The sequence below is a fragment of the Oenanthe melanoleuca genome, chromosome 6, assembly GCF_029582105.1.
Source record: "Oenanthe melanoleuca isolate GR-GAL-2019-014 chromosome 6, OMel1.0, whole genome shotgun sequence".
In the NCBI taxonomy this organism is placed as follows: domain Eukaryota; kingdom Metazoa; phylum Chordata; class Aves; order Passeriformes; family Muscicapidae; genus Oenanthe; species Oenanthe melanoleuca.
The window spans coordinates 32,218,551-32,241,290 of record NC_079340.1 but is presented as its reverse complement, the minus strand read 5'-3'; the positions used below and the strand labels follow the sequence as shown (position 1 = coordinate 32,241,290).

The following is a 22,740-nucleotide window of genomic DNA, read 5'->3' as shown; positions in this document are numbered from 1 at the left end:
CCCCATCTCAATTTCTCTTGCTTTTTTGAGTTAGACTCATTAACATCATTTTTTGTTTTGATTTGAAATACAATTGTATTATTATCATTCTGATTTTCCTGTAACTTTTAGCCTGCTGGACAGTGCCTCACCTGCTCAGTTGTACCAGCAGCTGCTCAAACTCTGAGCCTTTGGGTATCAGTGACAGAACTCCCATCACGTATTCCCTTTAAAAAAAAACTCAGTTTCCTAATAGGTGAAGGAAAATGGGTGCCATTCAGGCATAAAAATGAGTATGTGAGTGACAGAAATGCTGGAATACAGCAAAATGCTGAATTAGGAGCCAGAGAGCACAATGGGCAGCTGAGGAGATCCCTTCAGTGAAATGCAGCCTGGACCAGATCAGAGCTGGGGGTGCAGGGACAGGCAGAGCCACTCTCTGTAAAATCACTGCAGGATTCAGAGCTGGAGAATCAGCCATTAATGGTGTCAGGAGCCAGGCCTGGCTGCTTTGTGCTGCCTTTGTGCTGCTCATGTCTGCTCCTTACAAACCCCCTGAAAGCCTCGTCCTCCTGAAGAATGGGGGATGATTTTAAATGGGCATTGAAAGTGCCCAGGATAGCAAATGTGACTTCTATTTTTCATGTATTTTAGCTGGCAATGCTGAATTCCTCTCTAGGTTCTCCTTCAGACAACTATCTGATATTAAAACCAGCAGTTTAGGGACTATTTTGCTGAAAAAAAAGTGATTTTGCAATTACTTTTAAGGTATGTTGAGTAAGAATATTTTTTACACTTGAAAGGAGTCACAATTGTTATTCATCCATAACTCAGCACGTGACTCTGAGCTTTGCCTTTTAAAGAAATGGAAAAAAATGTAAAAATGACACTTTTAGTTGAGGGCTTGGAATCTGCTTGTGGCTGAGAACAAACCAGTGGCCATTTGCTGCCAGCTCTTCATCTGTGCTTACACTGCTCTTCATTTGTTATTTCTGGCTAAATAACTTTTTTAAAGGTGATTAATACTATTTCAATGGAATATTATAATTGTTGATAATAGTCTAAAGCTGCTAAAACATGAACACCTGGCAGCAAAACACAACATAAACAGATACAACTTACATGTCTAACAAGATTACATTGGAGTTTTATTGCAAAGGTAAAAATAGAGGCACTGTTTCAATTCTAGAATGAATTGACAATAGAATGTTGTGTATTTTTATACAGAGAGCAGAAAATATGTGTTTAGTTCATTATTTATATAATTTGTAATTCTATTCATTAAGATGGATTATGATTGTTATTTAGGAGTAGTTTTTTCTAGTCCCATTTTCCCCCTTCTGGATCTGCTCTCTCACCTGATAATATAATTTTGTCCTTTTTCTGAATTCTTCAGAGCAGAACACATAATAGTCCTGCAGTCTTTCTCTTCTGGTGATGTGGTAATAAATAATGTTGCTAATTAACTGTAATCAGGCTAGAATTTTCAACCTTGAGCATATGATGGGGTCTTCTTGGTCAGCTCTAACTTGCCTATGGGTGTTGCCACATTCCCTCTCTTCAAGTCGAGTCTGAATTATGTTTCAGTTTTAATTAAGAGTTGGATTTACCTTTAAGACCTTGCATTAGAAGCCTGATGAAACCAGATGTGAGGCACTCCCCAGTGTGAATTCCTGAGCTGTCTGTGCTCCTGCTCTAGGTGAGATGTTTAGGGCAGATCTGCAGTCCCACTGCCTCCTCTGCAGTGTGGGGTGAGACCATGGCTGCATTTCACACGAGGACAGGGAGGAGCTGGACAATGAAGAGAAGCTGCTTTAGGGAAGTCAGAAGTACACCCAAGGGGTACTTGCTGCTTATTTTTCTCTTTTGTCTCCCTTATTGCTGCCTACTCCTAAGTATTATTTCAGATGTTTCTCGTTTAGCTGACATTTAAGTATCAGATTTCTTTCTCCCCTTCTTCCTCACCTTAGGGAAGCTCCAGGGCATGTTCCAGGGATGCTGGATGCTCATCCTTGTAAGAGCTGAGTCTGTCCCAGTGCCTGGCATTAATTGGACATCCCCTCCAATTCCCTCAGCAATCTTGTCCCAGCCCAGCAGAACCCATTCACCCTGTGCAGCCAGAAATGCAATCCTGCAGTGCCTCTCTGCCTGATTTCCCTGTGCACCATGGATTGATCCCTGACCCCTCTCACACTAATGGCCACTTTCATTTCCACTTCTCCCCTCCTGTCTGCACTGCACATCCCATCCTGCCACCAGCTGATGCTTCCAGTCCATGTGCAGTGACTCAGCTCCTCACCAGCATCACTGAGACACCCACAGCAGAGGCTGAACTCTTTAATCCTCTGTGTCTAGCTCATAATGGCTGGATATGAGCATTTGGGAAACCACATGGAAAAGATGCTTTTACCCTGGAAATTGTGCAACCACTGACACCTCAGAGGACAATTTGGACCACTTTTGCAGGATAATGATCCTCCCTTGTACTGTAGCACAATTCCTATTGCTTTTCTGCACTGCTTGGCTCAGGGTGCTGGAGAGCCTGAACATTTTGGGGATCTCTTGCTGGGATAGAAGCACCTGGTATTGGCCTGGAGGACATAGACCAGTGAGGAGCTGTAGAAAACCCCACCAGTTTCCTGGTACAAACTCCAGATTTTAAATTCCTGTAACTAAATTGAGAAGACTAAGTTGTGCTTTATGTCTAAAGCTTCTGCAGTCTTCTGATTTTCCAGAGCCATAACCCTTGCCTCTTCCAGCTTCTCTCCATATATGAAAATTTCCCCAATTAATTTTATTATGTTTCATTCTGCCTACAGTGCAGGAGTTGCTGATATTGGAACTGTAAATACTGTGAGGGCTGCAAAGGGACTCTTTCCTGTAGTTACCCCTTCCTTTACTTTAATGAAGATTTTTGTAACCTTTTCCAAACTCATATGGGAGTTAATCAGATATGAGGCAGAAAAATGTTGATAGTTATGGATGACCAGGAATACCTGAGGGAAGCAGGAGCTGGCCCTGCTTGTGAGATCCTTTATTTAATGATTTTTTTTTAAATGAGAGCACTTTTTTTTCTTGCCCATACCTGCTGAATGATTCTGCTCAGTCCTCTGTCTTCATGATAGAATGGCACTTGCCATTCTCTCATCTCTTGGTGTTTGATGTGCCTTCTTGCCCAGAGGAGCCAGGATTTTCCTCTCTGTTCCTGGATATCAGAGCCACTGCAGTCCAAATTGCACATTTACAGGTACAATGATGCTCTGTTGTTGGTTTTTGTGTCTTATTCTGATTTCTCTCTTTGTTAAACGGGCCACAGTGAAGAGTCACTCTCTGGGTGTTCTCAGCAGTTCCTGTGCACAAAGGAGATGAAGGACAATTCCTTTTTTTCTTCTGTTTGCTGCCTTTTGGCTTTCAAAATATAAAAACACCTTGGCAGAAAGTGCCCTGAGCAAAGCTGGGCTTACAGAAAGCACCAGCCCAGTCCAGACCTGCACACTCAAGAGCTGCTTCTCCCCTGAAGCACTTGTTTACCCAACACTTTTATCAAATAATTAAAAAAAAAAAAACAAAAAAACAACCCACACAACAGAACACTTAAAAAGCTTCAGCTGTGTGCTCTGAGATTTTTCTGAGGAGAGCTGGAACTAAGCACGTGGTTTTACTTAAATGGGTGCTGAAGTCTCAGCTGGATCCTTGCCATGATTCTGCAGTTTTATTCAGGCTTGGTGGGCTTTGCCCATTGGGAAGAGGGGAAGATGTTTGGTTAAACAGGAAAATGAAATTGTCAGCCCAAAAGCCATTGGCAGGGGAATAGAGGGAAGGGAGAAAACTTGAAAATAGTTTTTATTACAATTTCAGTTGACTGGAGTGCATTTTCTTGTCTGCAGTTCACTGTTGGGAGATGCACATCCCCTCTGGACCCAGTTTAGCTCTCCTGTGACTGTCTGTCTCTGTCTCAGATTGAGTCCTGCCTGCTGGATTACTCCTCTTCTCCCACCTGCAGATAAGGCACATTTGCTGTGATGATTTGAGTGAAATGCTGGCTCTGATGAAGACAGCTCAGGTTTGACTGCAGCAGAGAGGTTTTTATCTTGCCTGTGTGACCTGTAGCATCATCTGCACCAGCCAAGTGTGAAATCAGCTGTGCCAGGCAGCTCTAATGAGGGAATAATTCCTCTGTGGAAATAAAAACATTCATGCTGTGGCACACCTGCTCTTGGAACAGAGACATCCAGAGGGAAAGGGGATTTGTCAGCCTTCCTCCTTCAGTGCTGCTCACAGCTGACACTTTACAATAAACCCACAGGAGGTTCAAGGCTCTGCTACAGCAAGAGCTGTGTCTCCAGGACAGGACAGGATTTCAGAATACAGATGTTTGCAGAGGGATGAGAGGTCTGAGCAGCTCTCTGAGTGCTGCAGCAGGGACTGCTGACCTGTGATGGGTTTGCTACCTGTGGCAGCTCTTCCAGAGAATCACAAAATGGTTTGGGTTGGAAGGGACTTTAAAGATCCTTTATTTACAGCCCTCTGTCCTGGACAGGGACATCTTCCACTAGATCAGCTTTTTCTTAATTTTTAACCCCTGGAATGCCATTTTCCCTCTCCCCCCATCTTGGCTGGCTTTTGTTTGAATAGCTGTGTCTATATCTATACCACTGGAAAGTTGTTGTTTTCTTGAGGATTCCTGTTATGTTCTTCCCATCTGCAATCCCAGGAGCAGATAATAATTAGGAAGTGGCAAAGCTTAAAAAGAGCAGTTCACATTCCCTTCTCCCTGGTGGCTTAAAAAACTTGAATTTCCATGGCACTGATGCCACAAGCAAAAAGCTTTCTCCCTTCAGCTGGGAAGTTTTCCACTGCAGCTCAGCACATGAGTGCTGTGATTTAACAATTTTACATGAATTTGCCTTTTGGATTAATCTTTGACATCTGGAATTTGGTGTTTTAGGGGAAAGATGCTCTGCTGGGGAGTGAATTAGTTCTATTGTTGCAGTTGAGAAAATAGGCTCATGCCTTTGAGAGGCCAGGAGAGGAATATTCTGGGAAGCAATTTGAGCTGATATTATTGGGAGGGTAATACTGCCTGACAGATCTGCTGTGACAGCTGAAGATGTGCTGGAGCACAAAATAGAAAAGGAAAAGATTGTTGTTAGGCCAGTGCCAAGATGAAACCCTACCACTTGTGACAGCTGTTGGCAGCACAAAGTCATTGTCCCCAACTTTGCACAGATCTGCAGCTTTAGAAACTTCAAGGCCATGTTGGTTGTGTGTTTCTGGAGATCTTGTTAGGGGTAATGCTCCCTGACAGCAGCCAGTTGTAATTGGCAATGGGGATCCTTCAGACACAGAAACAAAACCTCAGTGTTTGTGTGCTGATCCTCTCCCAGGGTCCTGATCTCTGCTTTCCTACTGGAGCCACCTGCAGCTCAAACCGTGATGAGATTTCTTGTTTCTACAGCATCAAAGGGGAAAAAATGAAATGGGAGGATGTATAAGCCAAATTAATCTCAGTGAGATGCAGGGGGAATTTGGGGAAGATTTGCCTTCTGTTTGTTGAGGTGTAGAGTTTGTTGAGGTGTGTTGTAGAAACTTTTAACATCTCTAAAACTTGTAGATCTCAGCAAACTTTCAGAGAGGGAAATCTCACAGAGAACTGATGTCCCTGTGCCCTCCCCTCTCCAGACACACTCCTGGCTGGTTTCTTCCCACCCAGGCTGTCCAGGTATTTTTACTGAGGTTCTGTCACATTTCTGAGATAAGCCCAAGAGTCCCTGCTTGGGTCCTGCTGGAGTCTGAAATGCCTTTTTGGCAGAGCTCTCAGTGTCCTGGCAGACTGGGGGCTCTGGAGCTGCACTTACTCCTGTTTCAGTGACACTGAACTTTGAGCCTCTCATCCATCAGAAAGGCCAAGAAGTATTTCCTCTTAGGAGAGGAGATTTGGAATTCCAGTGCTGTGATGGTTTTTCTCTTCCCTCACCAGCCACAATTACTGTCTTGCATTGAGTTCAAAACTCAGCTTCTCTTGTTTGCTGCCTGATGTTAATTCAAAGAGTCCCTTTTGCATTCTATTTTTTATTGCTGTATCTCTTTCAGCTGATATGAATCACCACAGCTCAGTAGGAAATGATGAGATTCTGCTAATCTGCCATAATATTTATGAAATATTTCTTCCTGTGCATTATCTAATTGTGTCCAAAGTATCCCCATGAAACCAAATATGGGCATTCATCAGCTGAACTCCTTAAGAGTGAAGTTTTTATCAGATCAAGGTAAAGAAATTAACAGCTGCACTAATGATCATAATCCAAGAAAAACCTTCCCATAGCTCTTGTTGGTGAAAAACCCAATATTTTGAGCTGCAGAGCAAAGCTCTTCTCTTTTGGAGTGTTATGGTGAGGAGAAGGTGTCTCAGGAGGTCATGAAAATTGCATAACATTGCACTTCTCAAAGTGCAGCTGGAATATTCATCCTGTCTGGAGTGGGACAGACTGGAGCAGACCAAGGGGAATCCAGGACCAACAGGTCCAAGGACAGAATCAAGAGATATTTCATTAATAGCATCTAAATCCAGGCTTGGGACAAAGATTATCATAAAAGCTTCAGCCTTCCCAAAGAGCCATGGCAGGGGACTTGTGGTTTATTGCCAAAATGAAACCCCTACTTGGAGCTCAAAATGTGAGTCCAATGCATATGTTTTAAGGAAACAACAACATCCATAAAAACTGGTCAGGAATTGGAGAAAAGCATTGTCCTGGTTTTACCTGGGATGGAGTTAATTTTGTCTGAGTGTTCAGAGCACTCAAAGCAGTGGAAGGTTGCTCTGAAGCATTGCTGACACCAGAAAATACCTGCAAATATGAACAAAAACCCCAATCTGCCTATTTCTCTGGTGATTTTTGCTTTGATTTCCCTTATTTCTGTTTTCCTTTTGTGTCTTTCATTATTTATCTGGCTGAGCTGCTGGGCTGCCGTGCCTGGGATTGATGAGCTTTGCATGCAGGAGGTGTCAGCCAGTTTTCCTGCACCTCTTTCTTTATTCTCTGCCCACTCCAGGCACCTCAGCCGTGCTCTGCCTCCTCATAGCCAGGGAATATTGGGGATTTCTGAAGCATCTCCTTCCTGCTCAGCCTGATAACAAAGCAGACAGTTGGCAGAACTGGGGGGAAAAGGGAATGTGGCTGGGCTGGGTGGATTGCACAATGAAATCACTGCCTAATCTCAGAGCAGCTCATTTTTTGCAATCTACACATCAGCCATCAGTTAAAACAAAAACAAAAAAAAAAAACCCCAGAACTCTTTCCATTATTTTGGACAAGGATCTAATTAAAAGCAGAGGTCTGGAGGGGAATAGCCAGGATCCCATTACACATTTCCCAAATTGCTGGGTTCCTGCTGTTTCCTTGGTGGCTCTGGTTGTATCGTCTGTCCCCTCACCTGATGGAACTTTTTTGTTCAATATTATTGAGATTTCCCTGACAGCCTGGCACCTCCCTTCTCCTGTGCTTCCTCTGTAATCTCTGTGGAGCAGACAGAGTGGTGGAAACCCTTGTGTGTGCCAGCCCAGCTCTGATAAAATGTGATCTCCTGCTCTCTGCATGGAACACTTGTAGGGCAACACCTCTCAATAAGTTAAACATCCTGGGGTGATTGACCTGGCTGGAGTGAAAAAAAACACCCTTTTTTTTAATGTGTGGCACATTTTATGTCTCTTTTTGGACATTTAAAGAGTAAAAATTCAGCAGCATGAGAGGAAGCAAAGAGAATTTTTTTGTGCTTGCCATGCACTGGATAATTATATGTTGATTAAGGAGAAATGGTTTTAAAGCAAAAGAGGAAATATTTAGATGAGATATTGGGAAGGAAATTGTGCCCAGAGCACCTGTGGATCCCCTGGATCCCTGGAATGTCCAGTCCAGGCTGGACATTGGGATTTTGAGCAGCCTGGGACAGTGGAAAGTGTCCCTGCCATGGCAGGGGTGGCACTGGATGGGCTTTAAGGTCCCTTCCAACCCAAACTATTCAGTGATTCTCCTGTGGTATCTCAAAGTTTTCTTTTGGAGAAATCCTTTGGAGGGATTTACTGCAGGGCTTTTGTCTCTACTCACTCTTGTTCAAGGCAATCTCTCACCTCACCTGGTGCTGTCCAACACCAAACATGGATGAGCATGTCCTGGCCTGAGTTATCCCAAATGAAGAAAGATGATTCTGAGAGGTTTGGTAATGACCAGGAGATAAAGCCAAAAAGTTTGACCCTGTCGTGTAATCAACCTTTCTTTTGAGATCCCACTGGTGATGCTTGCCAGATTTTCCTCCTGGCTGTTCTGGCATTCCCACATGTGCCAGGCTCTCTGGGTTTGGGTTTCTGCAATGTGCTGCTCTGGGAGCAGCCTGGGCCAAGGCACTGCCTTTGTCTCTGTCAGCAGCAGGAGACAAATGGAAGGGATAGGATCACACAGCTTCATCTTTTCCATGCTGCAGTCTAGTCTTAAGGCTGTTGGCAAAACTTTTACCCTGCTGAATTCCTTGGTGATGAGTGTTATTTCTTTGACTGATGTGTGCAGGCAGGGGAACATTTCTACATCACTGCCCAAACTTCCTAAAACATACTTAAATAATTTACATAAAATCCAAATCTGCCTGTGAAATATCCTCATGAGTCGAGGGTTTATTCACTGTGAATCCATTCTGTGAGTGGGAGGAAACCTAAAGTGTCTTGGATAAAATAGCCTTTATAAAATATAGATCAATTTCCTAATATTTATGTCAGATGCTTCTCATTATGGGTTTTTTTTTTTTTCTTTCTTATTTCAGTCTGAAACTGCCTTAGCAACCCCTTGCTAGCCCTGCTTCATGTGGATGTTAGCACTAAATCAGGAGAGTTTCTTCTGTGTCTGTCTCATTAAATATTATCTCTCTGATTTGCCAGTGTGGATGATAATAGGGACATTAAAAAGGCATGTAGCTGTAATTGCTTTTTAATGCCACTGCTATTTATAGGTGATCTGAGTTTCAAAGTAACATGGAAAGTCATGTAAAAACATAAAGCTCTTGGTGATAAGGGAGTGCCAAGGAAAATTGATCATACATGAGGTTAATTAATTCAAGTAGTGTTAAGGATCCTAAAGCAGATTTCTGTGTGCAGTGTGTTTTTGTGCCAGTCAAACTCAGGGTTGTACTAATTACTGCAACCTCAGAAGTAGCAAAAACCCATAAATTTTCTAGTTTTGTATGAGCATTATTAACAAGAGTCATAGCAGTTCCAGGCATGACAGACATAGCCTGATCCATGAATAATATTTTTTTTTTAAAAAGTGAATTCACTTCTGTATGGAAATAAACCCTACATTTATCCAACAATCCTGGTTTCCACTTGTGCATGACACAGTTCCCACAGCAGAGCAAGCCCAGCTAGCTCAGAAATCTCCTGAAGCATTTTACATCACTGAAAACTTTCAATACATCACTTAATCCTTGGCTGGGCCAGGGGGGCTCTCCACAATCCTGTTGAACAGTTTCCCAAAGGATTTGTTTCTTCACACAGCTACACAAAATAAAGCAAAGGCAGCCAGGATTTCTCAGGTCAGCAGTAGTAGCATAAACTTGCTTCATTTAAGTGTGAATAAATCTGTGTGATGTAAGAGGATGGGGCACCAGCTGCATATATTTCACATTAAAACAGATAAATATCAGTATAAAATAGAATTCTGAAGGGATTTTGTGTGTTCAACTTGCCCAAGTGCTTTAGAGAAGACTGATTTTCAGGGAGTGGTTACCCAAGAGTCTGTAGTTTAATGTATGTGAAAATGCATATGGTACTCTATATACTGCATAGAAAGTATATATATATATGAATATATTTGTGTGCACATATAATTTGTGCATGTTTGACTCATACTGGATGTATGAATAGTTTGCCTATAATCCTGTGGAAGTTCATTTTCTGGCAGATGAATCTATATTAATTCCTAAAACCCTGAGCAACAACAGAATTACTTTGCAGTGTTAGGGGGGAAAACATTACAATAAAAATGAAGCATACTTTTAATTATCTGTAGTCATTTGGATGAAATCTATAATGAGCTTGATAAATGCTGATGCTCTAGGCATCAATTTTTCAAATGACAGTAGAACCAAAAATATCTGGGAAGGCATTGTTAGCTCAGACTGCACAATATTTTTGAGGTCTTGGTTAGTAGGAATAATTAAAATTACTTATGTAAGATAAGTGTCATATCTCTGTCAGCAACTAAATGTTAAATGTTATTATAAACTAATTACTTCCTGGAATTGAAAAGAAAATTATAATTTTGTGTCTTAACCACTAAAAGATGGTGTCTGATCCTTCCCACTAAACCAGCCTGTCTGCAGTGACTTCACAGCAGCCTCTGGGTGGGTGAGGAGAGTTTGGACCAAAACCTCAGTGCAGAGAGGAGCCAGGATGTGCTGCTGAGGTTACCCAGCTCCTAAATGAGTGAAGGAAGAGGGGGCTGCTGCTGTGGGGCTCTCTGTGAGCACAGGGAGGAGGAGGAGGGCGCTGGTGGCTCAGCATCTGCTGTCCTTCCTTCCCACGTCCATCTGCTGCAGCCCTGGCTCACCTCTCCAAAGCCACAGGCTCTGCTCTGATGCTCCCCTGCGGTCATTTGCTGCTGGATTGATGGGTTTAATTTGCTCATAAAGGGGTCTGACACATGGCAGAGTCATGGAATTAGATTCAGGGGAAGTGCAGAGCAGCCAGAGAGGTGAAAAGGCAAAGAAAGTTGTTAAAAACTAATTTTCCCTTGCTGATTTCGCTGGTTTTTCTTCCTCTGCTGCCTGAAAAACACGAGCATGGAGCCTGGGCTGGTGGCAGGGGTGGTGAGCAGTGTTGCCTCCATCAAAGGTCCCACTGCTGCTCATCTTGTGGAGCTGGGCACTGGCAGGTGCCAGCCTCACGCCCTGCTGTGCTACCCACAGGTTTCAGGCTTGTTGAAGAAAAGCACCAGTGTGGTTGTGATGCTTTTTGTGGTTTTATGTACTAAATGAAAATGTTCCTCCTGTTGAATAATAAACCTCAGCATGCAGGAGGTGATGAAAGAGGAGCTGGGAGGGAATAATGCAGGAAAAGGAGAGGCAGTGGGGAGAAGGCAAAATGCAGGGAATGCAGGAACATGATTAATGGGTAAGAAAGAGAAAGGAATGAGGAATATTTCAACCCCCCTCCTTTCAGCTGCCTCCACCCTATAAACTCACTCATTGCTTGGTAGCTCAGACCCATGGTTTTGTTCTGAATCACCTCATCCTAATTTTAAGCCATATCTTGAAGCAGATTAGTTGGAAGTGAGCCATGATCTCCTGAGAGTGCAGCCTGGTGTTGTTTGAAATATCCCTCCAGGCTTTCCCAAAGTTTCCCAAAGGCACCAAAGTTCCACATTCCAGCAGCTGATCAGAGTTTGGGGTGGGCTCCCCTGTCCAGGGCTGGGGGTGGGTGGGAGCAGCCCCTGTCTTTGAGGATGGGCTTGGTTAAGAAGTGGATCACCATGTCACCATGCAGGGACACCTCTGTGCAAGAAATGGTTTTGCTGGCAAAGCCAGAGAGCAGCTCTGGGGTTTTTGGGTGCTAGCAGGAGTTAACAGGGGTCCCACACAGCTCTGCTGCTCAGGTAGGAACAACCCTCACACCCTAAAAACCACATGAGCATTCCCAACAAAACCACCCAGGTTCCTGACACAGTGGGGATGTTCCTGGCTGCTTTTCTGTCCCACTTGTGCTGGGCACAGGAATCAAAGGCTTCCCACAGGCACAGCACTGTGATTGTGCCCTGAGCCTGAGCACAGAGCTGCAGCCTGGCTGTGATCCCAAATTAATTGATCTCCTTGGAAGTCACTGCTTTAATTGGGAAGGAAGAGTGGCAGGAGACACTGAGACATCCTTGTGAGCTTGTGTTTAATCTCAGTTTCCATCCTGCATTGATCCCTGGCTCATAAAGGATTCAGAGCAGGAGCATTTTTGGGGGAGATGTTGAATGTTTCTCCTCTTCATGAGTTTTATCCTTCCTGTTGGCCACTGGTGGAGACAGAATACAGGACTAGGTGGAACTCTGGTCAGACAAGCTGCAGCTTATTTTAGGGCTTTTGCATCTACTGAGTTTTAAAGCAGATTTATAGGCTTGGGATTTAAACTCAGATTTAAACACAAAGATCTCCTTAAGATCTCTGCCCTCTTCACCCATGTTTTAAAAGGGACAGTGAGGCACAGGGCAAAATGAAGATATATCTCTAAAAGTCCATAATTCTGCAAGTGAAATATGAGCACAGCCTGCTTAGAACAAATGGCTCATGCTGATGGCAAGGAGGAAATTGTGGGTTTAGTTAAAAACAAAAATGCCATTTCACGTCTCAACAAATTGGCAGAAATGGCAATAAAACTTCTGTAAAATTAAAAATGCAAATGCAAGCCTACAGGCACACACTCCAAAGCAAGAATAAGGTACAGAGAGGATGTAATTGTTGGTTGGAGTCTAAGGATAAACTTAGACTCTGTGACTTTTCATTTCTGTAGGAGCTTGGCTTCCTAAAAGTATTGCAGATGCTTGCAATAACCTTTTGTAATCCCACAGCACTATTTGCATTTTGTTAGTTCTATTTTAATAAGTTCTGAGTTTTCATTTGAGTCACTTAGATTTCTGTGTTTATAAATTTTTCCTGTTCAGAGCAGTTTTCTTGGATCTTTTAACCAGAATTCCGTAGCAGTCTGAAAATGTTCAGATGCAAGTACAGTCAGACAACTTGCCCAGTGACATCTGTTCAGCAGCATAATTTTACTCAGCTACAAGTGACATATTTAATTAACTGAGACATTTCAAATAGAATTTGACAGCTTTCCAGCCCAGTATCTCCAAACTTACTACTGACTGAAAATGTGCCATCCTAGGAGTGTTACAGGAAGAATGAGTTTTATGAAAAATGGTGCTGGGATATTGGAAAATAATGCATCAAAAGGATCATGTCTGCCACTTGTGATGAAGCCTCTGAGCTTCTGAAATCTGTGTGATTCTGAGGAGTCTTTTGAGCCTTGGTTTTGTTCAGAATTTCCTGCAGCTGCAGCGCTGGGCAGGCAAGATCAGAATGTCACAGAAAGCTCTTAGATTATCTTGTACCAGTTTTAGTGCAAGCATAATGCTGGGAACTGTGCTTTTCATCAGCAACCAGAGCCCTGCCATGTGAGGAGCAGCTCCTGGAAGGGCAGCCAGGAGCTCCAGAGCCTGCCAGCCTTTAGCCCAGCCCAAGCCAATGCAGAATTCTCACTTGCACAGGTGGGGCTGGGCTCAGCCTGAGAGAGCAGAGCCCCTTCCTTCTGATCCCTGCCACAGACACTTCAGAGGTGCAGCAGCTCAGTGGTTATTTCCAGCAGAATGCTTTCACTTTTGGCACTTTGCTCCAGGGTTTCACTGAAGCCACTTCCATTACCCAAAGTTGAAACCATTTAATGTAGCTGGAGCAGCAAAGTCTCCCCAAAGCAGGCAGCCTGCAGGCTTTTCCTGGATGTACAGGATTGTGTTTTCCCATCAAAAATCCATTAGCCAATAAGCACCAGCACCTCTCTGACACTGACAGCAATTTGTGGCCTGTGTTATTCTGGAGCCTTTCCTGAAATGTTTGTTTTTTCATGGCACCCAGCCCAGCTGAGCCAGTGATGGGATTTCTGTTAATCCAGCACACAGGGAAGCTCAGGGAGCTGATATGAACTATTCCTCCCCAGAAGAACTCCAAGAGAGGAGCTGTAGGCTCTGGTAGGTCAGAACTGCACAGTGAAAAGTCAGAAAGTCTTTGAGGTTAACATGGGGATGCTGGGAATCCAGTTGTGAGTTTGGCTTTTGGGGTGTGTGAGGTTGATCAGCTGCAGCCAAAGCCATGGGAGTGCTGCCATTCCCTCTCCTGCTGTGTCTGAGCTCTCTTGTGGAGCCAGTGAACCTTGCTGTTCTTCCTTCAATTCCCCCACCTGTGCCCTGTGTGTTGTTTCTTCCCTCAGCACCCATGTGAGGTGTAGGGCCACCTAAACCCATCCCATTGGGGTACCCCAGACATCCTGACCAAGTTTAAGCCATTTTAGGGAAATAATTTGTTTTTACCCATCTACTTTGTTGGAAAACATGTTATTTATCTTTATGCTTTCCCCACCACACTGGTTAGCAGTATCCTCTTCATTAATGTTTTGGAATTAGAGTGGCAAATAAATGCTACAGTTTTGGCAAGTAAATGGTGACAAAAATGTGACAACAAGTGATGGGTGTGCACTGAGAGCCCAGAACAGCACGGGATGACACCAACAAGCTGGATTTAATTTCAGTCTTTGCCTATTGAATTTTGGGGAGGTGGAGCTCGTGGATTATTTGCCCAGCAGTCAGGAGAGAGGAGAGCTCTCAGCCTCTGGGTGGTTGCCAGCCAGGGAGGGCATTTCTGCCTCAGCTGCTCAGATTTGTTGGCTTGGACTGTTCAGTGTTCTGCACCTGCCCCCACATGTAGTGATGAGCTATGGACACAGTACTTGGAGGCTTTGAAAGGTGGATTTGTCCCTCTCTGGATTTGTCCCTCCTGTCTCCCTGTTCCCAGCAGCCCAGGGAGCAGCTGAGGATGGGAGTTCTGCTCCCACACACTGCCCAGGGTCACCCAGAGCATGGCTCTCACCTCTGGCACCTGCTTGTCAGAACTGGCTCTCAGTCTGCCAGGCACTGTTCCACCCATTCCAGGGATATCCCACCCATTCCAGGGATATTCCACCCATTCCAGGGATATCCCACCCATTCCAGGCATATTCCACTCATTCCAGGGATATCCCACCCATTCCAGGGATATTCCACTCATTCCAGGGATATCCCACCCATTCCAGGCATATTCCACTCATTCCAGGGATATTCCACCCATTCCAGGGATATTCCACTCATTCCAGGGATATTCCACTCATTCCAGGGGATATATTTTAACCTGGACATCAGAAGGCACAGGGTTATATGAATTTCTGCATCAAAAGGACTGGGTGCAAGCACAAAGACATAATTTCCAAATCTAGGGTATGATCTGCTCAAATTCTCTGTCTCCAGACCATGTGAAATAGGCTGCAGGCTACTACCATAGAGTTACTCTTGAAACCTGGGATGCTTGGTTGATTTCCCAGCTATTATAGTTTTATTTTACTCCACTCTTTTCCTCTGAATTGTTGTGCTAATTAAGCTCACGAATTTCAATCTCTCAGGCTCTTCAATTATGACATTGCAGCCCCTCTGTGGCAGCACACTGGAGTGTGGCAGATAGGATATTATGAAGTGGAGACATTCAATGGGAAAATGTCCAAAAGCAGTTCAAATCACTTCAGATAATTAAACAAGGGGAAAGAATGTGGCATGTTAAAAGAATATGAGATGGTTTTGTGAATAGAATAGTGTTAGGTACCTGTGCATGGGAAACTCATTACCCATGCTGAACTCATTTTTTACATTGTAATGAGAAAGAAGAACTGAAAAACACCTCTGTGAGCATCACCTTTGTGAGTGCTTGCACTGAGCCCTCCAGAGCAAAGGCAGCAGGTTTAACAGACTTGTTTATTGCTCTGGATGTACCTGGGAAAAAATGCAGCAATTGAAGAAATAACAACTAATTTCAGTGTAAAGGTCAAAATAACCTGACTTGAGATGCTTAAGAATTAATGGAGTAGGCTGGTGTCAGCAGGCAGAATAAATGACATTTTTTATAGCTGCCTGTTCACCATCCTGTTTGTCTCTTCACCTCCCCCAGATGTAGAAAAGGTTTCAAATGAATCGCCAGAGGGGTTTTCAGAAGAGTTTGTGTAACAGAGTGAGGCAGTGCCTGAATGGGGCAGAAAACAGGTCATTGGGAAGGACAAAAAAGGGTAAAAAGTCAGAGTAAAGGTCAGGGGGAAGGGAGGAGCAGCCACACCTGAGTCACACCTGCCCTGCCCCACCAGGGCAGCACAGCACCTCACTGCCACCCTCCACAAACTCACACAACATTTAATGTTCTCCCTAAGACAGCAGCTCCTAAAGCAGAGTGACTACACAGAGCTGTGAATCAAAGCCAAGGGGAAGCAGAAAATCAGAGAGTTGTGCTCCTCTCCAGAGCTCCACAGCCCCTCCACCACTGAGAAACCAGGTAACCAAAGTGATGTTGAACCCAGGGTCTGCTCCTGCTGGGATGATGCTGAGATTTTTCCTGAGCAGCACTGACATGAAAAGTGCACAGCTCTTGTCCATTTTTACAGCCTGATATTCTGTACTCGGTGCCTGGATGGCTGAAGGACAATTTGATAATAATCTGCACCGTTGTAGATGACAGATGCAGCAAGAAGGAAAGCAATTGTCTCACTGGTGAAAGGAGTGGGCAAGGAAAAACTAGGAAAGGCTGGATTTTGGGAAATGCATCCTCACAGTAACCTCTGTTGGAAATCAAAGTAATCTCCCCTGGAAGGTGGTGGGATCAGCATTGCTCTGACATTTGCAGCTCCATGAGGCAGAACCTGGTTTGATCTATGGCACACTTGGCTTCCAGGAGGCTTTCTCTATGATCCACTGGATTTTTTCCATCTCTGACTCCTGTGACTGTCTGTCTGACTCTCTCTGGGTGATGAAATATCATTATAACCTTTGGAAATAATATATTGGTGCCTGGAGAGCAGAGACTGATTTTCTCATTTGCAAGTGAGAGGCAGTGTGTTAAATTACCACTCCTGTCATTAAATGGATTGAGGAAAAAAAATCTGGTGTGCTTGAACCAGGACATTTTTCCCCTCCCCAAACAAACCACCTCAGATTTCACCTTGTGGGGGGCCAGGAAGGTGAGGATTAGAAGTTTAAACAACATTCATCATATTCTCTGAGGCTTAGCTTACTTGCTTGACACCTGAAAATGTTTCAGCAAGTCTGACATGGAAGCTTTCTGCTGACTTACAGAGGATGAGGGAGCCTGTGCTGTGTCTGTCAGAGATCAGGAGGCATAAAATTTATCTTTCTGGTCCATGGAAGCTTCTGCTTGTTCATTTGGCTTTGAGAAATTTGATCCTGAGCAACCTGGTCTAGTGGAATATGTCTGTGCCCATGGCAGGGGGGGAACTGGATGGGCTTTACAGTCCCTTCCTTCCCAAACCATCCTGTGAAATGTGAAAAAATCACTGTGCTGATAAACACAGTGACTAAGTTTGCAAGTAATTGTGCTCAAGAATTGCACATTTGCATCTTTGGAGCATCAGTGAGAAAGCTGTAGTGTTGTTTCAGCTGATTTTTTAAAGTCACATCAAGAAGCTGATGCAGTTCTTCATTGCATTTGTTTCTGTCTCTTCATGCAGGGCAAAGTATTGATAATCATCTGCTACTGCTGAGCATTGTAGCTGGCAACATTTGAGGCTCCAGACATGGTGATGAATTGCTCTGTGATACATTAATGTTATTTTGATCCCTGCTCTTTCAGAATTACATCGATCCAATTAGGTTAAGTAGCTTGCCATCTAAATTAATTTACTTTCTTCTATTAATCTCCTTTACTCTGGGTCAAAACCAGAAATGTAAATCAATCCACTATATTGTATATCTTTGGGGGGGTGGGAATGTAATTGAATTACCTAATAGATACATATGCTGGATTGATTATTTGGTATGTTGAACATTATTGCCATAATTGGGAAGTGAAGTGGTGCACACTCAGTAGTGGAATTTGAGAGCTTGTTACACTTAATTTTCATAACCTGTCAAGAAATGCCTTGTTGTCCCTGGGTACCAGCCCTACACACCCAGCTACACAGCTTTTGGGGTGTTGGACATTCTGCAGGTGGGGATAAAAGCTGCTCCCCCTGCCAGGAATCCCTGGCAGTGTCTCAGGGGTCCTCACCCTCTGCAGAGTGCAGAAACCTTTCCCTGGCTCATCCTCAGGCTGGCACCAGCTCAGCTGTGGCAGCAAGGTGAGTTACCAAACTGGAGGAGGTTAGTGCACTCTCCTGAAAAGCTTCTGCTTTTCCTGGTGACATGAGAAATTTCCATGGTTTGAGATCATGGAATCACAGACTGCTTTGGGTTGGGAGTGCCACCCCTGCCATGGCAGGGACACTTTCACTGTCCCAGGTGTTCCCAGCACAGTCCAGCCTGGCCTTGGGCACTGCCAGGGATCAGGGGCACCCACAGCTCTGTTCCACACTGGGTCATTCTTCTGCTTTCCTTAGGTTAGTCCAACAGTGGGATTCCATCATCTTGGTGCTCTGACCAGCCTTTGACAGCTCACACTGGGAATTCTTGCTTTCAGACAGTATTTTCTATCCAGGATCTCTATCAAACTTTCATCCTGGCAGGGACATTGCTGACACCAGGAATTTGTTTACCTGCAAGGTCTCCTCACTTTAGTGGGAAGAACTTTCCATGGAAGACTCAAACAAAAATAAAGCTCTGATGTGAGGAATGAGATCCAATCCAGTGGCTGGAAACTGAATGTTGGCACAGTTAAAACAGATACAAAGTGCAGTGGTTTTAGGTTGGGCTTAGTTAAAAGCCTGCCAGGTTTGGGATAGCTCCATCTTCATGGGAGATCCAGACAAGTAGGAAAATGGATCTGGTTCCTTCCCTGTCATTGCAGCAGAAGATGAATTTGGGCCAAGTGACCCCTGTAATGGAGCAGGGCAGGCTGGTGATCACAAATCCCTTCTGGTGTTCAAACCTGCAGATCTATGAAGTGTTTTCTAAATCTGTGCCTTAGAGCAGAATGAGCAGCAGCAGAAAGGTCACCTTTATCATCATTGCTGTCAAACACCTTGGAAACAGCAGAGCACAAAGTGTGTTGCTCAATCACTTTGCCCTTCTGCTACATCTGTTACCTTTACCTGTACCTGTCCCATTAATGAAACTCACTCCCCTGTCCTGGGTGAAATCCCATCTCCAAAAAACTGCACAGCAAAACCCTGTTGGCTTCAGCAATGGGATCCTGCCTTTACAAAGGCAATTAATGCTAAGTGCAGAACTTAGCAGTGTTAGATAAATAAGAATAATTATGAAAGCAGCTGCTCTTTGTGATAATGAGAGACAGTAGGGAATGGAGAGGAATTTTTGCCAAAGTGAGTAGTGACAGGACAAGGGGAATGGGCTGGCACCCAAACCCTGCTGTGGGTGTGGTGGTTGCCTGACATCCAGTTGCTACAAACCCACCAAATGCTGCAGTGTTTTACCATTCCATATCTATTAATATGCTAATATTTCCCACAAGCTGAAAAATTTAAAAGTTAAATGTGAGAATCTCTGCTTGAATGCTCACTATAATGTGTTGGGGCTTCATTTTTTGCCTTGCCACTTCCTTATTCTCTTTTTTCCTTTTAGTTTTTAGTCTTTTTTTTTGTTTCTTTCTTTCTTTTTTTCCCTTCTACCTCAAGATAGAGGCTTTTGAAGCTGGGTTTTCTCCCTAATAAGTGTTTGTAGAGTTCCTAGCACAACCAGATCCTGATGGAGCCACTGGATATTAATTTGATGCAAATCAATCAGTAATGAAAATTAAATGTGTGTTTATGCTCTAGTTATAATGTTTATAAAAATACAAAAAATGTGTACCATGACTGTGTGATGGTTCCCACCACAATATTTGCAAGGGTGCAGCATTAACCAGCTTTAAATAAAAGAAAGGGTTGTTCAAATTAACAACCCAAGGGAGAAACACCTCTCTGAAATGGAACAGAATGAACTGGTGAAATGAGATTTCAATCAGAGATTTTCAATATTCTTCACTCCCCAGTTTTCTGCAGGTGATGGTGGCACATTTATCTCTTGGCTCTTTCTATCTTGTGCTTTTGCAGCTCACCAGAAATTCTGTCAAACTCAAGGATGTTTGTGATGAGGAGCACAACTCACGACCAAAGTTAGGAGTAAATGTGAATGAGTGTTCCTCCTTCTGGCTTTGTTAGAAATGCTCTTCAGATAAGGAGTTAAAAACAGATCAATAGCAAAACTTTTTTTTTTTAAAAAAAAAAAAAAAAGAGGGAGATGCATCTTTCCCTCTTCCATGAGTACCCTACAAAGAAGAGAAGTTTTTGTGGTTGCACATGCCCCTCCCTGGAGATTCCTGGAAAATGACAATTGCAAGTCCAAATTTTTTTATCTCATTGCCAAAGGCAGGAGGGGAGGTGTGGAGGGAATGGGAACAAAGAGCCTCATCCCAGACAGATCTTGCACAGTCTCCTGTGTAATCCTTAAATTTCCATTTGTGAATATCCTTTCAGATGATCAGGATAAACCCAGTGCTGTGAATTCTGTGATGTTCATGCAGTGTTTTCCCTGGAGTGTCAATAGGAGGAGTTTGTTTCACTCACCAAGTGCTAAATTAGTCTTTGGGTGGCCACTTGCTGATGAATACAACAGATGAGACAGGAAAATAAGGAACACAGGGGAAAACATTTTCCTTTTCAACAAACCACCATTACTTAACAATACTCCAAACCCCAGATTTCCCATTTAACCTAAAATGTGTTGAAAATTACATAGAGGATTCAACACTGAAATGTGCTGGCACAAAGTCCTCATTTGGAAGAGAAATCAGTCTGGAAACTTGTAGTCTATTCAGTTACCACAGGAAGAATTCGTGTCCTGCAGCTTCAATATTTGGAGTTCTATTTTCCCTTATTCCCCATTGAATCCTTAATGCCTGGCTTTGATCCTTATCTCAACCAGAGCAGCTAAAGGAGAAATTCAAGGTGAGGTGGCCTCAATATTCTGTGTGCTGTGTTTTTTTCCAGGGGCCTGCTGGCCAGGGGCTTCACAGAGACCCATTATCTGCAGGATGGCACTGACGTGGTTCTCACTCACAATCGCACGGTAAGGCTGGGGGCAGAGGATGCTTCATCCCTAAAATCCTCAAAATCAAACCAAAATGTTCTCTGCCACCATCTGAGCCCTGAGATCAAACAGCTCAACGTCTGATCTTTTTTTACTGTTGCCTTCAGTGTCTTTGTGGCTGCTCTGATCCTACACATGAACTTTTAAAGGCAGATTTTAAAGGCTTGAACCATCTGACTTTTAAAATTTGTGACATTTTTATTCAGCTTCTTGGAAATAGACCCGTTAAAATTTGATAATTATGGCAGTCATGGCTCATCAGTGTTGGAGAAAAGCCCTGGTTCTGTTTGGGAAAAAACCCCTAAATATCTGATTTCCAGAGTGCAGAAGTTCATGTCAGAGGTTGGAAGGCTTGGGTGTGTTTTCTCACTGGGGAATTTGGGAGAGGGTGTTGGTTGGGTTTCTTTTTAAATCCAGGCCATAAGTGTGTTGTGAAAGTACTTTATACTTGTATGTATGTGTATATTTATGTACATGTATAAATATGGATATATACAAAATATGGCTTGTTAAAATAAGCAGTTAAAACCTGCTTTTTACAAATAAAAAACCCCTTAAGGCAGGAATGCTTTTTGTCCTCTGACAGCATGAATGCCTTAATTAGAAATAATGCAGCAAGCCATTTTAATTACAAAGCTTATCTTTTATCTGCCTAAGTCCCATAAAGAATTTGTTATGTTATGGTATTTCCTTGCTGACACTGTCAGCAGAGACACCATGCTTTGTGTTCCCATCCATAATGGGCTTTGCTGGGATCAGGGGAAGGAATTATTTCTCTGCATAACATCTTATTTCTGAAAAAGCATCTTCATTACAGCTGCAGACACCCCAAGTAAAGCAATCATTTGGAAAGCTTTCAGCTCTTTCATTTTCCTGGGTGCTCATATCTCCTTCAAAATCAGCTCAGGAGAAAATACTCATTTGTTTTAGGAGCAGGAAAGCTGCAGAGACTCCTGAAGGAAGTAAAAAGAAATAAATGAAGCACATGAGTCTTTTAGAGATTTACCTGAGTTAACAGGAGCATGTGTACAGCTAATGACAGGTTTTCCTTGCTGAAATACAATATCTGTTTGCATAATGGCAAAGTAAGTCATGATTAATAATGACAGTGCATTTTGCTGCCTGAAAAAGATAGTTCAGTGAATTCATTTTTCATTAAATGCTGCAATATGGTTGAGAAAAGATAAGTCTCTGATTTTATTTTTATATCTCTTCTTCACTGAGGACATCAATACAGTCTGGAGTTGAAACCAAATCCGATTTTCCATTGAAAAGTTGCTTAGTCAAATTCTGCTTGGAGGTCAAAGCAAGGCAGGTTTGTGGAGCTGTCACTTGGCAGTTCTCTAGCACACAAGCCAGTGTCTAGGTTATTTTTCAATCTATAGCACCTGGAAAATTGTCAAAACCTGCTGTTTATTAAAATATCTCAAGCAAGGGTAGAGTACTGTTTGAAGTATGATGGATCAGCCTTGGTAATTATTTGTTTTTTAAGGGGTCACCCATTTTATATACTAGTTTGCAGGAATAAAAAGATCTGATAGCAGAAAAAAAATCCTGCAATTCAGTGGAGTTACTGAGCTAGAAATCAATTTTCTCCCAGTCCTGTTGCAGTCCATGCTCTGATAAGTTTACATTTTCCATATTGAACTTTGGCATCACGTAGCTGGATCTCAGAGAAATTGTGAAATGGGCCACAGCCAGGAGCTCAGAGTTAATAAAATGACAAGTTGTATGTGGAGAGGGAAAGAAATCAGGCCCTTTGCCATAATTCACTCTTAGATAAGGACAGCTGGACCACAGCAGCAGCTGCATGGGGAGAGATATTGGCTCCCCTCCCCATCTCACTGGGACTGTGCTCAGCTCTGCTGGTGCTCAAACCCAAACTTTTCTTTCTCAGGAGCTTCACCTCTGCTCA

General features: G+C 43.3%; 1 protein-coding gene across 1 annotated transcript in view; it reads left to right on the top strand.

The window, feature by feature from the left end:
- ADAM12 (ADAM metallopeptidase domain 12) overlaps nucleotides 1-22,740 on the top strand; it is a 168,248-nt gene that overhangs the window by 72,027 nt on the left and 73,481 nt on the right. The window contains exon 4 of the mRNA XM_056495215.1: nucleotides 20,726-20,804. Coding sequence (XP_056351190.1) covers nucleotides 20,726-20,804 — 79 coding nt within the window. The remainder of the gene's footprint in view (nucleotides 1-20,725; nucleotides 20,805-22,740) is intronic.